The sequence below is a fragment of the Pygocentrus nattereri genome, chromosome 21 (genome assembly GCF_015220715.1).
Source record: "Pygocentrus nattereri isolate fPygNat1 chromosome 21, fPygNat1.pri, whole genome shotgun sequence".
NCBI classification, from domain to species: domain Eukaryota; kingdom Metazoa; phylum Chordata; class Actinopteri; order Characiformes; family Serrasalmidae; genus Pygocentrus; species Pygocentrus nattereri.
In genome coordinates this window covers 17,477,714-17,495,264 of record NC_051231.1, presented here as the reverse complement: position 1 = coordinate 17,495,264, position 17,551 = coordinate 17,477,714, and the positions used below count along the sequence as shown (strand labels likewise).

The 17,551-nt window shown below is 38.5% G+C and overlaps 1 protein-coding gene across 3 annotated transcripts in view; it reads right to left on the bottom strand.

The window, feature by feature from the left end:
* kaznb (kazrin, periplakin interacting protein b) overlaps window positions 1-16,922 on the bottom strand; it is a 334,246-nt gene extending 317,324 nt beyond the window's left edge. Inside the window, exons 1-2 of one of the 3 annotated variants that reach the window (XR_005129279.1) lie at window positions 16,640-16,919; window positions 13,363-13,495 (exon numbers count right to left, since the gene is read on the bottom strand). Coding sequence is in view for 2 of the 3 variants with exons in the window: in XM_017692866.2 (XP_017548355.1) it covers window positions 13,363-13,438 (76 nt within the window). In the remaining variant the exon portion in view is untranslated. Of the gene's footprint in view, window positions 1-13,362; window positions 13,496-16,639 lie in introns of all 3 variants that reach the window. The other 2 variants (XM_017692866.2, XM_037532183.1) reach the window with 2 other exon arrangements.
* Between the last annotated feature and the right edge of the window lie 629 nt (window positions 16,923-17,551).

The window sequence follows — 17,551 nt, the reverse complement described above, 5'->3', positions numbered from 1 at the left end:
GTTGGCTATTCATGCTGAGAAGATCACACAATGTTTAATGCGACTGTTACGGCAAGCATGACTGATGGAAAGCCTGATCATCACTGGTAAAAGTATCCCATTAATGCCTTCAGTTTTAAGTGCGAAAAGGGCTCGAGCTGTGCACTTCAATTTCTCATTAGGTGGAATGGGATTTTTTGCCAACATTCTGAAAAGCTTGTTCAATCTCAAAACAGTGGCTTTGAAAGAATGCATCTGTAGGCTGACCATGGATATGTGAATATTGCAAATGTTGAAAAAAAACCCCCGGATTTTTACTGATTCTTGCTGGGCCATGTTTATATGTATCAAATTCAGATGTGCTTGAATTACTGGTTCTGGACCAAAACCTCCTCACAGGCATGGCTAGATTTAGCTCCGCTGTTGCTGATGTTGTGTGTAATGTGTTATTTCTAAAAATCCCTTTAATCTTATTACTTTGACGAAAATATCTCAGCTCTAATTCTTCACGCAGGTGTTTGCCACTGAAATGCTTAGGTAGAGGAAAGATTTCGAAAAAGCTAACGCTGCTAACAATGAATGAAAGTCAATAATAACTAGAGGCATGCTAATTTGTGTCTATTAGATTTCACTTACTGTTAGCCATGTTGGCATGTTTGAGATATTAAATTTAAAAAATAAGACATCTAGTTTACTTAAAAGTCCAGAACACTATTTTCCTCACTACTTAAAATGTTATATTAGCAGAAAATGTGTGAATATCTTCATACTTCAGCTTCTGTCTAACATTTATTGTGCACTGCAGAGTGCATAAAAAGACCTCTACATTTTTTAATTTTTTGTATACTGCCTGTTAACCATCATTTAGGAGTTACACTTTTTGCCATAATCTTAGATGTAAAAGATAACACTTACTGACTATAATGTATCATAAGCTGCCTTTCATTGTGTATTCATGAACTGTAAAATCTACTGATCCTGCCACACTTCCCATGCTCTACATCAATGGAGTTGGCTACAGATTGCACTCATTTTCAAATGCTCAGTTTTTGGATGCGAGAGAGAGAGAGAGAATGGTGACTCTTTACATTTTATTACAAGTAACGGGCCCAAATTAAAATGGCTAAAATTTATTTTTGGGGTTAAAGTAACACCCAATACAAGAGTTTGCAACAAACATTTATTGCTGACTCATTAGAAAACTGGTCACAATACAGCTCTGGATTTGCCAGCCGACTCAAGCTGAAATTAACAGCTTTCCCAGACACTTACTACAGGCAATGTGGTTACTACAATGTTACATCTTTACTCACCATCAGCTTCATTTGACAGTATATTTAATAATGCAACTCGCAATTGAGAATGCAGTGAAATGTGCAGTCTAGAGTTAACTAATTTTGTTATAGAATTTATCCTGCTAACCTTACATTAATGATAGCCATCTGCAATCAAATATTTTGCATCTAAGATGCAAGTAAGCTTCAAATGTATTTTATAACATAACATAATACACTGATATTTTTGAAATTGCCAATAATCATTGACTTACCCACGTTTTGCTCCCGCCATGTATAGTTAAAGCCTGTTAGCTAGATCTGGTTATTCTGCCAGGTAAAAACTACTGTAGCTAGTTAACATTAGCTAAGAGCCGAGTCTCAGTTAACAGCGGATTAAAAAGTAGCTATTCCATTATTTCCCTATTTGCAGACGATGTCCTTTTATACATGTGTGAACCCGGGAAATCAGTTCCGGCCTTGTTGAAATCTACAGCCACATTCAGCACTTTGTCGGGTTATAAGATTAACCTGGGGAAGTCGGTCGCTACACCCTTTAGTTTCCCCCACAATATGTCAATACAATCTCCTTTTCATATGTCTAGGAGGGGTTTTAAATATTTAGGTATTTTTGTCACTCCTGATTTAAATAATCTGTTTGTAGCTAATTATTCACCTCTAATTCAAAAGGTTAAGAATGATCTAACAATTTGGGCCTCCCTACCAACTTCTCTTCTTGGGAGAATCAACACTATTAAAATGAATATTCTTCCTCGATTCAATTATTTATTTCAAAATCTTCCGTGTTATCTGACCCCTGCATTTTTTAAGTCTCTGAATTCTCATATCTCGCTATATTTGGAACAACAAACACCAAAGAGTTAAGTTCTCTATTCTTACTAAACCAAAGGATCTTGGAGGCTTGTCACTGCCCACTCTACAATTATATTATTGGTAAGCACAACTAAAAATAATGTCAAATTGGGTTATGGTTGGGTCTTGAATCTCAGCCTTGTTATCCTAGAAGTCTTAATTCTCTTCCTTTTATCAATAACATACATCTGTTAAATCATCTCAAGAATAACAATTGTTTATAACATATTATTAGTTTGGCGAGATGTGAGGAAGTACCTAAATATTTCTCCTGCTTTTTCTTTCCGGTCTCCTCTGGCTTTGAATCCAGATTTACCAGCACAGATTAGGAGTATCGGTTTGATGGAATGGAGATCTAAGGGTTTGTCAAACTTCACAGACCTATTGGATTCTGACTCAGGGCTGATTTTAATGTTCCCCCTAAAGATTTTTATAAGTATCTTCAATTCGTCACTTTATAGGTTCTCTTTTGAAGACAGGTAGGATTTGTATGGGACTGTCAGAACTGAAAAACGCTGTGGTTTTGGCCAAGTCTCCTAAAGGACTGATTTCCAGGATTTATACTTTACTACTTTACTCTGATTCTTCAGGTTACAAGTCTCTGAAGGTGTTGTGTGAGCGCGATCTGGAGGTGACATTTAATCCTGCAGATTGGGACAAGATTTGTAATGGCGTTTCCCTAAATGTACTTCAATATTTATTCATGAACAGAATTAAATGTTTTTTTACCTAACTTATTACACACCTGTTCGCCTCCAGAGAATGTTCCCTGACACCTCTAATCTTTCTTATAAATGTAAGATACATAGAGGTACATTTATGCATTTGTTTTGGACATGTGACCTTATACAAACTTTCTGGAAGGGGGTTCACTCTGTAATCCAAGAAGTCACCGGTAAACAATTTTTACTGACTCCTTTATGTTTCTTTATTCATACTCCAGATATTTATTTTGACACATATACCAAATCTCTGCTGATAATTCTTATATTTTTGGCGAAAAAATTTATTTTGCTGAGGTGGTCCACCCCCCCAGGTCCCTACAGTTGACATGTGGATAACACAGATTTCTGTTCTTATTCCTCTTGAGAAGCTGACTCATGACCTTAACCATAATTCTGACAAGTTCCGGAGGATTTGGGAACCACTACTTTCCTTCTTACAGAAACCATAATTCATCACTTGTCCCTGGAACAAGAGGAGTGGCTGCCCTTTTATTTTATCTATTTCATATATGTTACTCATTTACCTGTCTCCTGTACTCTTGTTGATCATTTAATTATTCCCATGTGTGTATGTATACATGTTTATGTGTGTATATGCAGAGATATTTATTGCAGCGCTCACTGTTTGTTTGTTTTGGGTGGGATTTTATTTATTTATTTATATATTTTATTATTATTACTGTTTATTTATTTTTGTGTGTTTCATAATTTTGAAGAAACAATAAAAAAAATATTTAAAAAAAAAGTAGCTATTCCAATTCTCTGGATACATTATGGTAAAACTGATGAATATACAAAAAAAGCATACACAGCACCACTATAAGTTATGTTCTTAAAATATGAAAGTTTAATTTAACCAGAGAATCTGATTAGCCTCTATTTAAACACTGCTGTAACATCCGTTCACTCTTTGTCCTGGTCTTTCTGTTTGCCTGTTTCTTGGTTTCCTAGTGCTGTGTATTTTTTGTTTATCTGCCATGTGCTTTTGTCTTCTTTTGACGTGCTTTTGTTGTCATGTTGGCTCCTCCCCTGTCCTGCCCTGTCTTCACCTGTACTTTGTCTCCCAGCCCCACCCTCTAATTAGTCTCAGGTTTTTCTTGTTTTCTGTTAGTGTTTATTGTTCTGGATTTATCTGTCCCACTCTCCTATGCCCTGGTGTTTTTGAACTCTGCATTGTATGTAAATAAAAGCAACTTGCACTTATATCCTGCCCCAATGCCCCATACATTACAGAATGCAAGACTGAACAAGGATTCAGCAAGTCTCGTTCTCTCCCAAAAGGGAGAACTTATATATCTGGAAGACTTACAACCCCAATTCCAATGAAGTTGGGACGTTGTGTGAAACATGAATAAAAACAGAATACAATGATTTGCAAATCCTTTTCAACCTATATTCAATTGAAAACACTACAAAGACAAGATATTTAACGTTCAAACAGATAAACTTTATTGTTTTTTGCAAATAGTCACTCATTTTGAATTTGATGCCTGCAACACGTTCCAAAGAAGTTGGACAAGACTGTGTTACATCATCTTTGCTTTTAACAACACTCAATAAGCGTTTGGGAACTGAGGACACTAATTGTTGAAGCTTCGTAGGTGGAATTCTTTCCCATTCTTGCTTGATGTACAACTTCAGTTGCTCAACAGTCCGGGGTCTCCGTTGTTGTATTTTGCGCTTCATAATGCGCCACACATTTTCAATGGGAGACAGGTGTGGACTGCAGGCAGGCCAGTCTAGTACCCCCACTCTTTTACTATGAAACCACGCTGTTGTAACACGTTCAGAATCATCCCTGAGAAAGACGTTGCTTGGATGGCAGCATATGTTGCTCCAAAACCTGTATGTACCTTTCAGCATTAATGGTGCCTTCACAGATGTGCAAGTTACCCATGCCATGGGCACTAACACACCCTATACCATCAGAGATGCTGGCTTTTGAACTTTGTGCTGATAGCAACCTGGACAGCCCTTTTCCTCTTTGACCCGGAGGACACGACGTCCATGATTTCCAAAAACAATTTGAAATGTGGACTCGCCAGACCACAGGACACTTTTCCACTTTGCAGAGTTTTAACTTGCACTTGTAAATGGAGCGACAAACTGTGTTCACTAACAGTGGTTTTCTGAAGTGTTCCTGAGCCCATGTGGTAATATCCATTACAGAATGATGTCGGTTTTTAATGCAGTGCCACCTGAGGGATCGAAGGTCACGGGCATTCAATGTTGGTTTTCTGCCTTGCCGCTTACTTGCAGAGATTTCTCCAGATTCTTTGAATCTTTTGATGATATTATGGACTGTAGATGATGAAATCGCTAAATTCCTTCCAATTGCACGTTGAGAGACGTTCTTAAACTGTTGGACTATTTGCTCGCGGCATCAAATTCAAAATGAGAGAATATTTGCAAAAAACAATAAAGTTTATCCGTTTGAACATTAAATATCTTGTCTTTGTAGTGTATTCAATTGAATATAAGTTGAAAAGGACTTGCAAATCATTGTATTCTGTTTTTATTTATGTTTTACACAATGTCCCAACTTCATTGGAATTGGGATTGTGCTCTCTGCTCTCCAATCTGGGGAGTCTACTCTGCTTCCTTCATTGATGGCTACACCTAGTGAGTATGATGGTGAAGAAGACACTTGTGAAAATTTCATCATGCAGTGCGGATTTTACCTTCAGTATTTACAATGTCCTCCCCAACCAGGCATTGTAAATGTTGTGTTTGTTTGCCTTCCAGTGAGGACGTCGCAGCAGGCCCACCTGCCTCCAAGGACACCTCTGCAGGGCCGGCAGCCTCTGAGGACATCGCAGCAGGCCCAGTAGCTTCCGAGGGCACCTCTGCAGGCCCGAGGCCCGGCAGCCTCCATCGACGCCTCTGCAGGCCTGGCAGCCTCCGAGGGCACCTCTGCAGGTCCAGCCCGCCGCGGAGGGTGCCTCTAAGGTCCAGCCTGCCACCGAGGGCGTTGGTGCAGCTCAGCCCATGTACACTCTCAACTTAGCATCTCCTTGGCAACTCCTTCTGAGTTTCCTGACGATCCCACAGCTTCTGAGTCTCCTGACCTGCCTGGTCCCTAAGTCCCCCATTCCTGCTCCCAGGGCCACTCCTGATCCAGCACGAGTCACTCAGCACCCGGCTCCCGATTCAGCTTCACACCACATTCCAAGGTCTCCACCACGTCCTGTTCCAGTCCATGCTCACCCACCTTTTCAGTTCCCTGCCATACCATACTTCTCACTACTCAGTCTGACCTCAAATCTGTGTTTCCTTCTGTGTTTGCCCAATCTCCACTCCACAGTTTTGTTTCTGTCCCTATCACCATGTACATCCCTATACCGTCTCCGTCAGTGTTCCTGTTTTTGTGCCTGGACTTTTGGTACCCATTCCTGTTCATGTGTCTGTTCCTGTACTCCTGTCTATGTTAAATTTCTCTCCTGTTCTGCCGTTTATACAGCCTCCTTTCTTGTCTTTTGTCCAGTCACCTGTCTGTCCCCCTCTCCAGTCTCCAGTCCAGTCCTTTGTCCCATCTTCTGTCCAGTCTCCAGCTCAGCCTCCTATTTTGACTGCTGTCCAGTCACCTGTCTGTCCCCATCTCATCTCCCATCCAGTCTCCTGTTCTTGTTCCACTTTCATCTAAAGTCTTATCTCTAGTCTTGCCACATTTCTTCTGTCCAGCCCGTAGTCCCACCTCACGTTTTGTCTCCTGTCCAGCCTCATAATCCATATCTTGTCCCATCCTTCTTCCCGTTTCCTGCCCAGTTCCATGTTCAGTCCACTGTCCAGTCTCCCGTCCAGCCTTTTGTCTAGTCTCATGTCCAGTCTTGGTTTCCTGTCCGTTCTCCTGTCCAGTTTCTTGTGCTTTCCTGTCTAGTTTCTTGTCTGTTTCTTAGGTCAGTCTTTTGTCTAGCTCGTTTTCAGCCTCCCCTTCTGAGCCAACTCCCTTGGTGTTCCTTTTCGCACCTCAGGAGCCGTGCGTTAGAGGGGGGCTTCTGTAACATCCGTTCACTCTTTGTCCTGGTCTTTCTGTTTGCCTGTTTCTTGGTTACCTAGTGCTGTGTGTTTTTTGTTTATCTGCCATGTGCTTTTGTTTTCTTTTGACATGTGCTTTTGTTATGTTGGCTGCTCCCCTGTCTTGTGCTGTCTTCACCTGTTCTTTGTCTCCCAACTCCGCCTTCTCATTAGTCTCAGGTGTTTCTCGTTTTCTGTTAGTATTTATACCCCTGTTTTTGCTCAGTCCCTCTGTCTTGCATTGTGTGTCTTTTATATCCTGTTGTGTGGTTCCCCCCGTGGTTGGTATTGTTTCCTTGTTTAGTTCTTGTTTGCTTTGTTTTACCTTGTTCTGGATTTATCTGTCCCACTCTCCACTCTCACCATTCGCCCCGGTGTTTGTGAACTCTGCATTGTTTGTAAATAAAGGCAACTCGCACTTACATCCTGCTCCAAATGCCTCGTATGTTACAACTGCATTGACCGAGACCTCTAAAAGCCTTTCTCTCACTGTCTGCATGAGACAGCATGCCAGTATAATTTTCATCCAGCTTGTATTCAGATCATTTTGGAGTTAAATTTATAGTTAATATTTGAATGATGTTTGCTTTCTCTTCACCAGCTTCTTGTTGTCCAGCTTTTATTATAACACCCATAGTCACTCAGTATAGCGCAGGTTGGAAATCATATCAATGTGACCTTACTTGTATGAACCTGAAGAGGGAGATTCTAAACAAGAATTTGGCCATGAACCTGAAAATCACGGTCTTGTAGCAGCTTCTGAATGGTACTGTTTATGGTCTTATTTCTGTCTGTCAGCCAGCTAATCAAATGTTTTGCATTTCAACTACAACGTTAACACAAAGCCGAAGTCAGGTTGTAAGCCTTTTTTGTATGAAATTTACCAATCCACCTTAAATGGTGCAGCAGTTGTTCTGCCCGTGTCTGCCATTTAGTCAGTTACAGCAGAGGCTATAAATCAATCCACTGGAATCCACGCCCTCACAGCAGAATGACAAAAGGTGACAGAGAAAAAACTACCAAAAAACTCCTTTTAATGTTGTTTTTGTGGAAAAAAATATAAGGTATTTGAAATACATAAATTGGTTAAAAAAACAACTTCGCAGGGCCTTTCAAAGACAGATCAGCATAAAGAAGGCAGATCAGATTAGCCAACAGTCATTCAGTGAATTATCATGACTAGGGTTCACTGCTAAAGTAGCAGAGCAGCATTTTTGCGGCCTGTTTATGTCATGAATGAGAAATAAGCCTTGTCATGGCTTGTGCACTGCGTCATGTGTTCATGTGCTGATATATGCTCTTACTGCAGCCTGATTCTTTGCAGTCATGTTTTTCTTGGCTGCGAGTCAAGATTTGGATAGGAAAACTGCAAGACTGTTTCAGTTCATTTTCAAGAACGGCTCCCTCGTGAAAAAAGCTTCATAAAAAAGACAGCACCGGCAGAAATGCCATCTGTGGGACGCAAGTTAAAAAATTTGGCGTGATTTACTACTGAATACTACTTGCAGCACTGCAACGGGCATGTGTGCATGCATAATTAAACACTGCTTAAAAGGTCGATGTGCTCTTTTCACGTCAAGCAACGTTTAAAATATAAAATTGAACGTAAAGAAAAATAGCTCCTAACTATACATCTGCATTCATACTCACACACCAACCTGCCAATTTAGAGACATGTGTGAGTGTGTGAGTGTGTGTGTGTGTGTGTGTGTGTGAGAGAGAGAGACATCCTCCCAACTTTGTCATCTCTCAGCTATAACTAACGCTGTGTCCATATGCATGCAGAGACAAAGCCTCAGGGGCTAATCTCTCAACTGTGTGGGGAATCAGTGGGACGTATTAGTGTCTTCAAAACTAGCAGCAAGTTCAGTGTTGCTGTGCTTGTGTGTGTGTAAGTCAACCAGGAATAAGACAATATCAAGATTTTCTGTCATGGAAGGTGAAATGACCACAATGATAGTTTTATTGTTAAAATATACTGAAAAATGTTTGAAAAGCACCTAAATTAGGGTTGTGACTGTTGTTTACATTTACATTTATGCATTTTATAGGCCCTCTTATCCGGACTGGCTTACAATTTAATCATGTTACAGAGACAGGCGAATTACTGAGTAATAATTTGTATTTTTATTTATTTATTTTTTTTAATATTAATTTCTGCAAATTAAATTGTTTAGATGTAACCCAATTCATTTAGAGTGGTCTGATGTGAACTGGTGCACTCTAGAGAAATAGAGAAAATTCATGTCTCAGATTTCATTACAGTGGTGGTGACAGGAACCACGGCTTCCCAGGTCCACAATACAAATATATTTAATGTCCAAAATGAACAGTGAACCTACAGGTCTACTGACTTTTCCCATGTAATGCTAATACTGGCACTGCAAATGACACTATTTGGAAGATTTAAGTTTTATTTGGGTAGTAGTTTGAACTACAATGCCCTGCATATATCCCTCCACCATGAATGAATTTAAAGGGGAATTTCACAGAATGTTCATATTTTCTGCATAATTCAGATGTTGACTGAGTCATTCAGAGTGATTTAAATTTCTTTCCAGTGGTGGTGACAAGAATCAGGGATCAATACAAATATAGCCATATTATTAACTATCCAACACTATCTGTGAACCTACACTTGGTCTTCTGAGATTTTAATTGCAAAGTTGATAATGACGAAGTTCTAAGCTATAAGGTTTTGGATTTTCTTTTGCCTTACAACGCCCTGCATGTGCATCTCTGCCATGAATGGATTTTTTAAAATTACTTTAAACAAAACCTTTGTCTGAAAACTATTACAAAATAATGTCTCGGCATTAGGCAGCATATTCATAATCATGCCACGTAATATCTGTAAGGTAGCTTTTAGAGGCATTAAACTCTTCAGACGTCTGGTTCCTTTCACCACCACTATGAACAATTCTGACTCTGTATGTTTCTCTGGAACAGAGCATTTCACACCAAACCACTCTGACTGTTTACATCTTAACCATTTAGAAGATTTTGAAATATCAGTGTAATTCCCTTTCAACTAATGCATAATTAGCCATGCATACACTTGCGAAAACTCAAAATGCTTGGAAAAAATCAGCACAGAAATGTCTCAAAAACACTATATGGCAAAAACATATCTTACTTTAAATGAGAAAAGCAACATTTAAAATATACATTATCATCATGAAAACAAATAATCACTGCTGATTCATCAACAAGGTACATTTTAATTAATTACATTTTTAGTGAGTCAAGTTTAGCAGTGTAACTGTAAAAACTATTGTGCATACTATGCAATCAAGACATTTTATTACAAGTATTATACTCATTACATTTTTATAAAGCCTTTTATATTTATTTAACAATAACAATTTGTATAAATCTAAAATTATTCCTGGCACGACTGCTATTTACTTTTCAGATTATAACTGTAAACAAGTGTTGTCCTGTGTGCTTTGCAGGGAGGCCGTAGCAGCAGGATGTTTAGTTTCAGTGTCACTTTTTTCACAAGATGCTGAACATACACAGTTATCTAAACTATTAAATTAAAAATGTTATAATCACATATTAATGACCTGCCGACTGCTTGTTTTGAGTCTGAAATTCAGTGCAGACATTACAGTAATCTACACACGCCAAATAAAAAAAACAGGCCATGCCTCTATAATGACTAATGTAACTGGAGGGAAAATAAACTCATGTTTTCATTTAATTAATAAGAAAACTATTTGTTTTGGGTTTTTTCTTATTTAGAAAGATAGCCAATAAATCTCCTGAGCCAGATGTGTTTGTTTCTGGTGAAAGGCTTCAGGTGGTTTCTGATTCTAAACATTTACTCTATGTTGATATATATGCATTGCCCTGATTAATAAACAAACAATAAACAATACTTGGGTTTTATACTACAGTATATCATTAAATCCAATAATCATCCTATTCCTAGTTTGGACTGAGGATTTTAAGTGCTCACAGTGGGCCAGGAGCTCATGAAAAAAGAAGCAAGAACAAGCACTTGGTCAAATCCTCAGTTTTTCCCTCTGACCCCCCATAACTGAGAGCAAAACTCTGTACTGGCCTTCAACAGCCCAGTAAATTAACCTTGCAAATGGTACTGCTACATTTCCCCTCGCTCAATTATTCACAGCATTAGACCGCGGCTGGCTGAGATTGGAGGAAGTAATCTTAAATGAGCTGAAACAGAATAACCAGAATAATGATGTTCGGCCTGATGTTAAAGCTGTGGACAGCACAGCAGCTAATGCCATCACTGTGCACACTATGTTTGAAGTTTCAGCTCTCTGTCCACATACTGCACTTCCTCCAGGTCTTCAAAGCACTAATGAGTAAAGTCCTTACAGGCTAGTCTGCCCACTCTGCAGCCATCTTGACCATGCCCCTGGGCAGCTATTTCCAGTAACACAAGAGCAGACTCATCTACTTGATTGAAGAGAGACCTACAAACCCCAAACTGACTAATGTGTCAAAAGCATTTCTGAAGTCACTGGCCTGATAAAAACTGTAGTGTTTGTGGTCTTTGGTTCCAATAACACAAAGAAAACATTTCTTTTCTAAGGATTTTGGTAACATTAGCCAACAAAGACTAGATGCAACAAGATGCTGGAACATTGCTTTGATGATTTCATTGCATTCAGCCACAAGAGAATTAGGAACAGATTTATTAAAAGCAGAGGGCCTTCTAGGCCTTTAGAAAAACCTTTTGATTTCCAGGACTTAAAAATACATGTCTATTTTTAGTTTATTTTTATCCAGTATAATTATGCTTGTATTTAAACACTGTATTGCAATACTACTCTTGTTTAACTGTTAAGTTTTGAATGGAAACAAAAGGATTACACTCTTGAAAGTTCCTTGCACAAGTGACCAATCAGAAGTAGTCTTTCTCCATAACATCTAGATATAGCTAAGCGAGACCTCCTATTGGTTAGGACATAAAGAGAAGGCCTAATATATCACATTAACTCTCACCATAATTACAAAGTGACAGTGAAATCAACCAACCATGTTTTGATTTCCAGTTGAGAAAAACATTACTGTAGGCCTTCTGTAAGTCCTAGAGAGGCAGCCTAATCAATATTTTGTCAGAAAATGGTATAGACAGCTCTATACCAGCCTCTCTACAAAAACACTCACTGTGAAACTCGTGTGAACACTCGCTGTGAAATGTTTGCTAGCATGTCTTTTATTTGGCTCACAAGCTTTCAGGATCGGCCACTCATTAAGTTGAAGAAATACTCATTTATATTTTACATTTAAACACATGTTCAGTTTTTAGAGGACATGAACTGAACCATGTGATATTGTTTAACTGTTTAACTTTACTGAGTGTTCCACAGCATACACATAAACCACATTGTGTACAGACACTACAACACAGAGGAATAACAACAAGCAAGTGGCAAGTAGCTTTAGTAAATCAAGGATTATACAGAGAAAGAGTTTCAGTATATGCTGTGAACACACGTTTGGAAAAGAAAACTGTCACATCATTATTTAGGCAAAACCAGCTCTTTCACAGTTCTAACAAACATCAAAAAATAAGAAATCAAAGTTAAAACATTTTTTCTAAAATGATTTGGTTTCATGTTTAATTTCCTTTATTGCCTTAAGAATAAGATGGCAGATTTCTTTTTTTGAGAATAAATAAATATGCTTGAAAAACTGTCTTGCCTTTTTCTGAGCGCAAACAATGGCAGTCATGTTAGCGCCAAAAATAAGTTAAGCTTTTCGCAGGCATTAAACAGCGCACAGTCAGTCTTTACATTCAGTCGTGGTAAATCGGTGTGGCTGCTTCATTATAATAATGTCGCTGCATGGTTTTGTGATTGAGAGGAAAACCCCTATAAATGCATGATTGTTTATTAGCGCTACAGAACCACTGAACCTATCTAGTAAATCGCAACAAGTACTTTTAACATCAAAATTGAGTTTGTGACAACGCAAACCGTTAGCAAAGCTGCCCCTTATAGGGGTCAGGTACTGCTGGATGCTTAATTCATTCTCACAAATTCTAGCTTATTTAAAAGGTATTAGATAGAGCACACTCACTCCAGAGAACTCTGCTCCACAGACTAATAGTTGCAGGCTTTATACCCCTGTATTCAAAGACATATGGCATAGGGCATGGTGACCTTTTGAGGCTGCTCCAGAGCACCCCATTCTGACAATCCTTATCTATGGAAATTACTATGGAGATTATCTATGGTGCGCACAGCTGAACTATGTCAGCCAAGTAGCTATATTCACTAACTGCGGGTTTCTGGATACCTTTGCATGTACAGTGCATGTGGTTTCTGACACTGTATGACATATTGTTTGCTACAGAAATGGACATAATTGTAGGCAAAATTCAGGCTTTTACGCTATGTTATGTACTTTTATCCATTTTAATACATACCAGTACATTAGACATTCACTTACCACTTTAGCTGCAGCAGTCCGCTAAATAAATAAATAACTGGAAATAGAAATGGAAATGTACTCACTGGCTTGCATGAGCTGTCCCTGGCGTCCAAACACCTGGGAGAAGGTGGCGGGGCTGCAGGTGAGTGTGTCCTCCATTGCTGGTGAAGGTCAGCCTTGTCCTTCACCTTTTAGTGAGGCAAGAGTGCGGGGTATCTGTAAATAAAGGCAGTGGATTTGTATTGTTTACCACTCTGATATAAGCCCACCCTCTGGATCACTGCTGCTGCTGAAGCTGTTGGGGAACAATAACACACAGCATCTACTGCTCAGGACAGCAAAAACAACTACACACACACGCAAACAGAATAAAACTATGCTGTGTGTGTGTACGTGTGTGTGTGTGTGTGTGTGTGTGTGTACGTGTACGTGTGTGTGTGTGTCTTTCTGTATGGATGTGAGAATGTATTTTTATGACAGAGAGAGGGAGAGAGAAAGAGAGATAAAAAGACAGAGAGACAGAAAGTGAGACAGAGAGAAACAGAGAACAGATGTCCATTGCCTGCAATGAATGACTCTTCCCATTTAATAATAATGGACATTTTGTCATGTTTTCAATGTTGATTTAATGGTAATAATAACACTTGACATTGTGGGCATACAAAAATCCTTAAGGGGTTAACCTCTTAAATGGACACCTTTATAAACTTAGAAAACTTAGAAATAATCATGTTTTTGGTAAACTATAAGCCTTAAGATGCACTAAACCACTCATCTTAAGGAGTTAAAGCTGCTGATGCCCCAAAAGCCTAAGCAGACTAAACTAAATAGACATTTCTGCATAGTTCGATCATCAAGGTCTACACAAAGGTATTCAGAATAGTTTGATGTGAAATGGTTAATAGAGAAACTCACTGGTTTAGATTTCTTTAAAGTGGTGATAGGAGTCAGGGGTCATGATGTCAACACAAATATAGCAATTTTATTTACTATCCAACATGACCAGTGAACCTTGTCTCTATAGGTAATGTTCATAGTGAAATAGTTATAAATCAGAAAAAAAATGGTTTTCTTTGAGTACTATGCTTTCTAACAACACCCTGCATGTGCCTCTCTGCCATAAACGTATTATATAAATCACGCGCATAGCCATTTCATGTGATAACTTTCTGTTATCTGTTGTGTGTAAATAGGTTTTAGGGGCATCGACTGCTTGAAATGTCTAGTTCCTATCACCACCGATGTGAGCAATTTTGACTACGTTAGTTTATCTGGAACGGAGAATATCGCATCAAATGACTCCAAATGACTTTGGTTACATCTTAATTTAATTATTGAGAAATGTTATCATTTATTATTGGAAACTTAATCATTGGATTCCACTAATAATAATTCAATCACTTTATTGTTTTCCAATTTATTTAATAAAAAGGCTTTATAGAATGTGGACATACAAAGAAAAACTTAAGAAGTTAAAGCTGCTGATACTCCAGAAGCCATACTGTCTCATATTCTCCATATTCTTTTAGTTCTTAATAACTTAAGATTAATCTTTGAACAATGTGCCTTAAGATTAATGACTGAATTAGGCTGCAGTATAAGGGGTTTTTAAAAGACTACGGCATCCACTGCCCAAGACCGCAACAGTCAACTCCACATACACAGAATATAGCCAGGGTCTGTGTGTGTGTGTGTGTGTGCGTGTGTGTGTGTGCGCAATGTCAAAACAGAGCAGAAGATGCCATGTTCATCAAAATTGTGTTAATAACTGATTAATAACCCAGCAGCTCAATTCAGTTCAGTACAATATAATTCAATTCAACTCAATTTCATTTCTACAACAGATGGGTCTTTTTGACGAGAAACGCATTTCCAGACTATCTAATGAAACTTTAACAACTCTTTACTTGTTATGAACAGAATATACCGCTTTATATATATATATATATATATATATATATATATATATATATATATATATATATATATATATATAAAAACCTTGTACCTCCAAAATGGTAACTTCACAGCAGAAGGACAAAGCCTACTTTACTTTTGCAAGTCAATGCAGCCAGACATATTTCATTTTCCCAAGTCATTTTGGGTCATTTCTTTTGGTCCAGTCAGCATGAACTGTACATACAATGTAAAAGACAATAGTCATTTTCAAATTCTGTCAAAATCTGAAAAACGGATAAAAATGGAGATACAAGGTTTTCCTCCGACAACAGAAATATATATCTATGTTCATATTCATATTTGTGTAATTCTGTTATATTCTATCGCCCATGTTTAGGTATTTTTATCTGCATATGTACATATATTCACACTTCTCTTTAGCTCCTCAATGGCTCTTTATTATTGATTTCTCTTTATAATTTATTATATTTTTATTTTAAATCTCCTTTAGTCTAAAACTTGTTAACAATTTGTGTGTTTGTCTGGTCTGTTTACTATGTTACATGTCATAAATGTGTGCACTCACCAAGACCAATTCCTTGTATGTGTGATAGTCATTTTATTTAATATCAGAATAAATACAAAAACACTCATATACACTAAAAAGTAACAAGATTTTTATTTTCAGGAAAGACACTGATATCATTTGAGCGAGTCAGAAGAGCAAGTTTGGTTCCACACATCACCTGGACAGCCCCAACCATTAAATATCAGCACACCTGACTAAACTTGATTGAGCCAAAACAGGTTTTGGATGACTACAAGGGGCCATGGGGGGAGGTTTGGAAATGGTGAAGCAAAAACATTAACTAAATAACACAGTTATAAAATAACTACTTACTGTATTAATATTACTTACATATTTACTCTAATGCCATTATTTTCTGCGCAAATAAGCGCTTACTGCCCAATCAAATACCTTCTTTTAAATATCATTTTCTCTGTTGCATAAGCATAACACTGTATTAATATGTTATATATAATACATTCCTTAAATTCTGTATTTGTATATATCTGTGTGGGAAAGATAATTAGAGAACAACGGAAGTAGGGGGAGAAACGGAGAAAGAGAGAGAGAGATGAAGAGTGATGATGCCTTGTCTGTTAAAGCTTTAGCACTTCCTCTGATCAGTATAAGGAATAATAAGGCTGCAGTTTAAGAGGTTTTTAAATGACATGTACTGCTCAGGATGGCAAGAGACAAGTCCTCATACACAGAACATAACCACAGTGTGCGTGTCAGACCTGAGAAAATAGTGCTATATGAGAGAATGAGACACAGATTGAAAGAGACAGAGAGAGCGAGAGACAGAGAGATATTGTGTGAGTGAAGATAAATTCCTTGTGTGTGCGCATTTGGACAGTAAAGTCTGATTCTCATGTGGAGTGATGATGTCTTGCCTGTTAAAGCTGCTGCTGCTCCAGAAGCCTCTCTCTCTCTCTCTCTCTCTGATCGTCTGCTGGATTTCTGCCTCACTCTTGGCTCGTTTCGCCGCAGTCCAGTCCAGTCCTGTCCAGATGTCTAGAAGTGAATGAAAGGTTCCTGGAACTAATCCAAGCAAAAACAAAACAAAACAAAACTGTCCAGCCCTTTAACAGTACTGACGGAGAAAAAGCTGTAGTCCCACTGGCTCACACTGCTGTAATGCTGTGCTGCTGTGTTGTGCTCTAATCCAGTCACAGTGCCCTCCTCTCTCACTCTCACTCGCTCACTCAGCCTCACTTCACCCCTCCCTTCCACTCTCGCTCTCTATCTCCCTCTCCCTCTCCTTCTTTTCCCCTCAACAGCAAGCACCAAAACCCCCCATACCTTCCCTCTCTTTCTCTCTCTCTCTCTCTCCTCCCCTCTCTCTCTCTTCCTCTCTCTCCAACTCCATGATCCATCTCAGAAGCAGAAGCAGGACTGCTGCAGGGAAATTATTATTATTTTTTTTTTTTGCAACTCCAGCGCTTCCATTTCTCCCCTGCGGAGGGGAAAAAGCTAAGGCTGAGGTGGAAAAGAAAAAAACTAGGAAAAAAAGAAATGCCAATTTTGTAACTTGCCCACAGGCACCTGACAGCGAAAGGATCAAAAAGTATGTGTACCCAAAATGCAATTTACTTTAAAATGTCTGTATTGGACAAACGTCTCTTCAAAAGGTTCAGAGAATGGCACATAAGGAGAGAAAAGTACATGAAGTGATAGTTCTGCCAAGTATAAAATTAAAGGGAAATTCCACTGACATTTCCAAATTTTAGTATCACTAAATGGTTAATCCTCTGGGGTCTAAGGGCATTTTCTCTATTTATGCAGATCTTGTTAAATTCATCTTT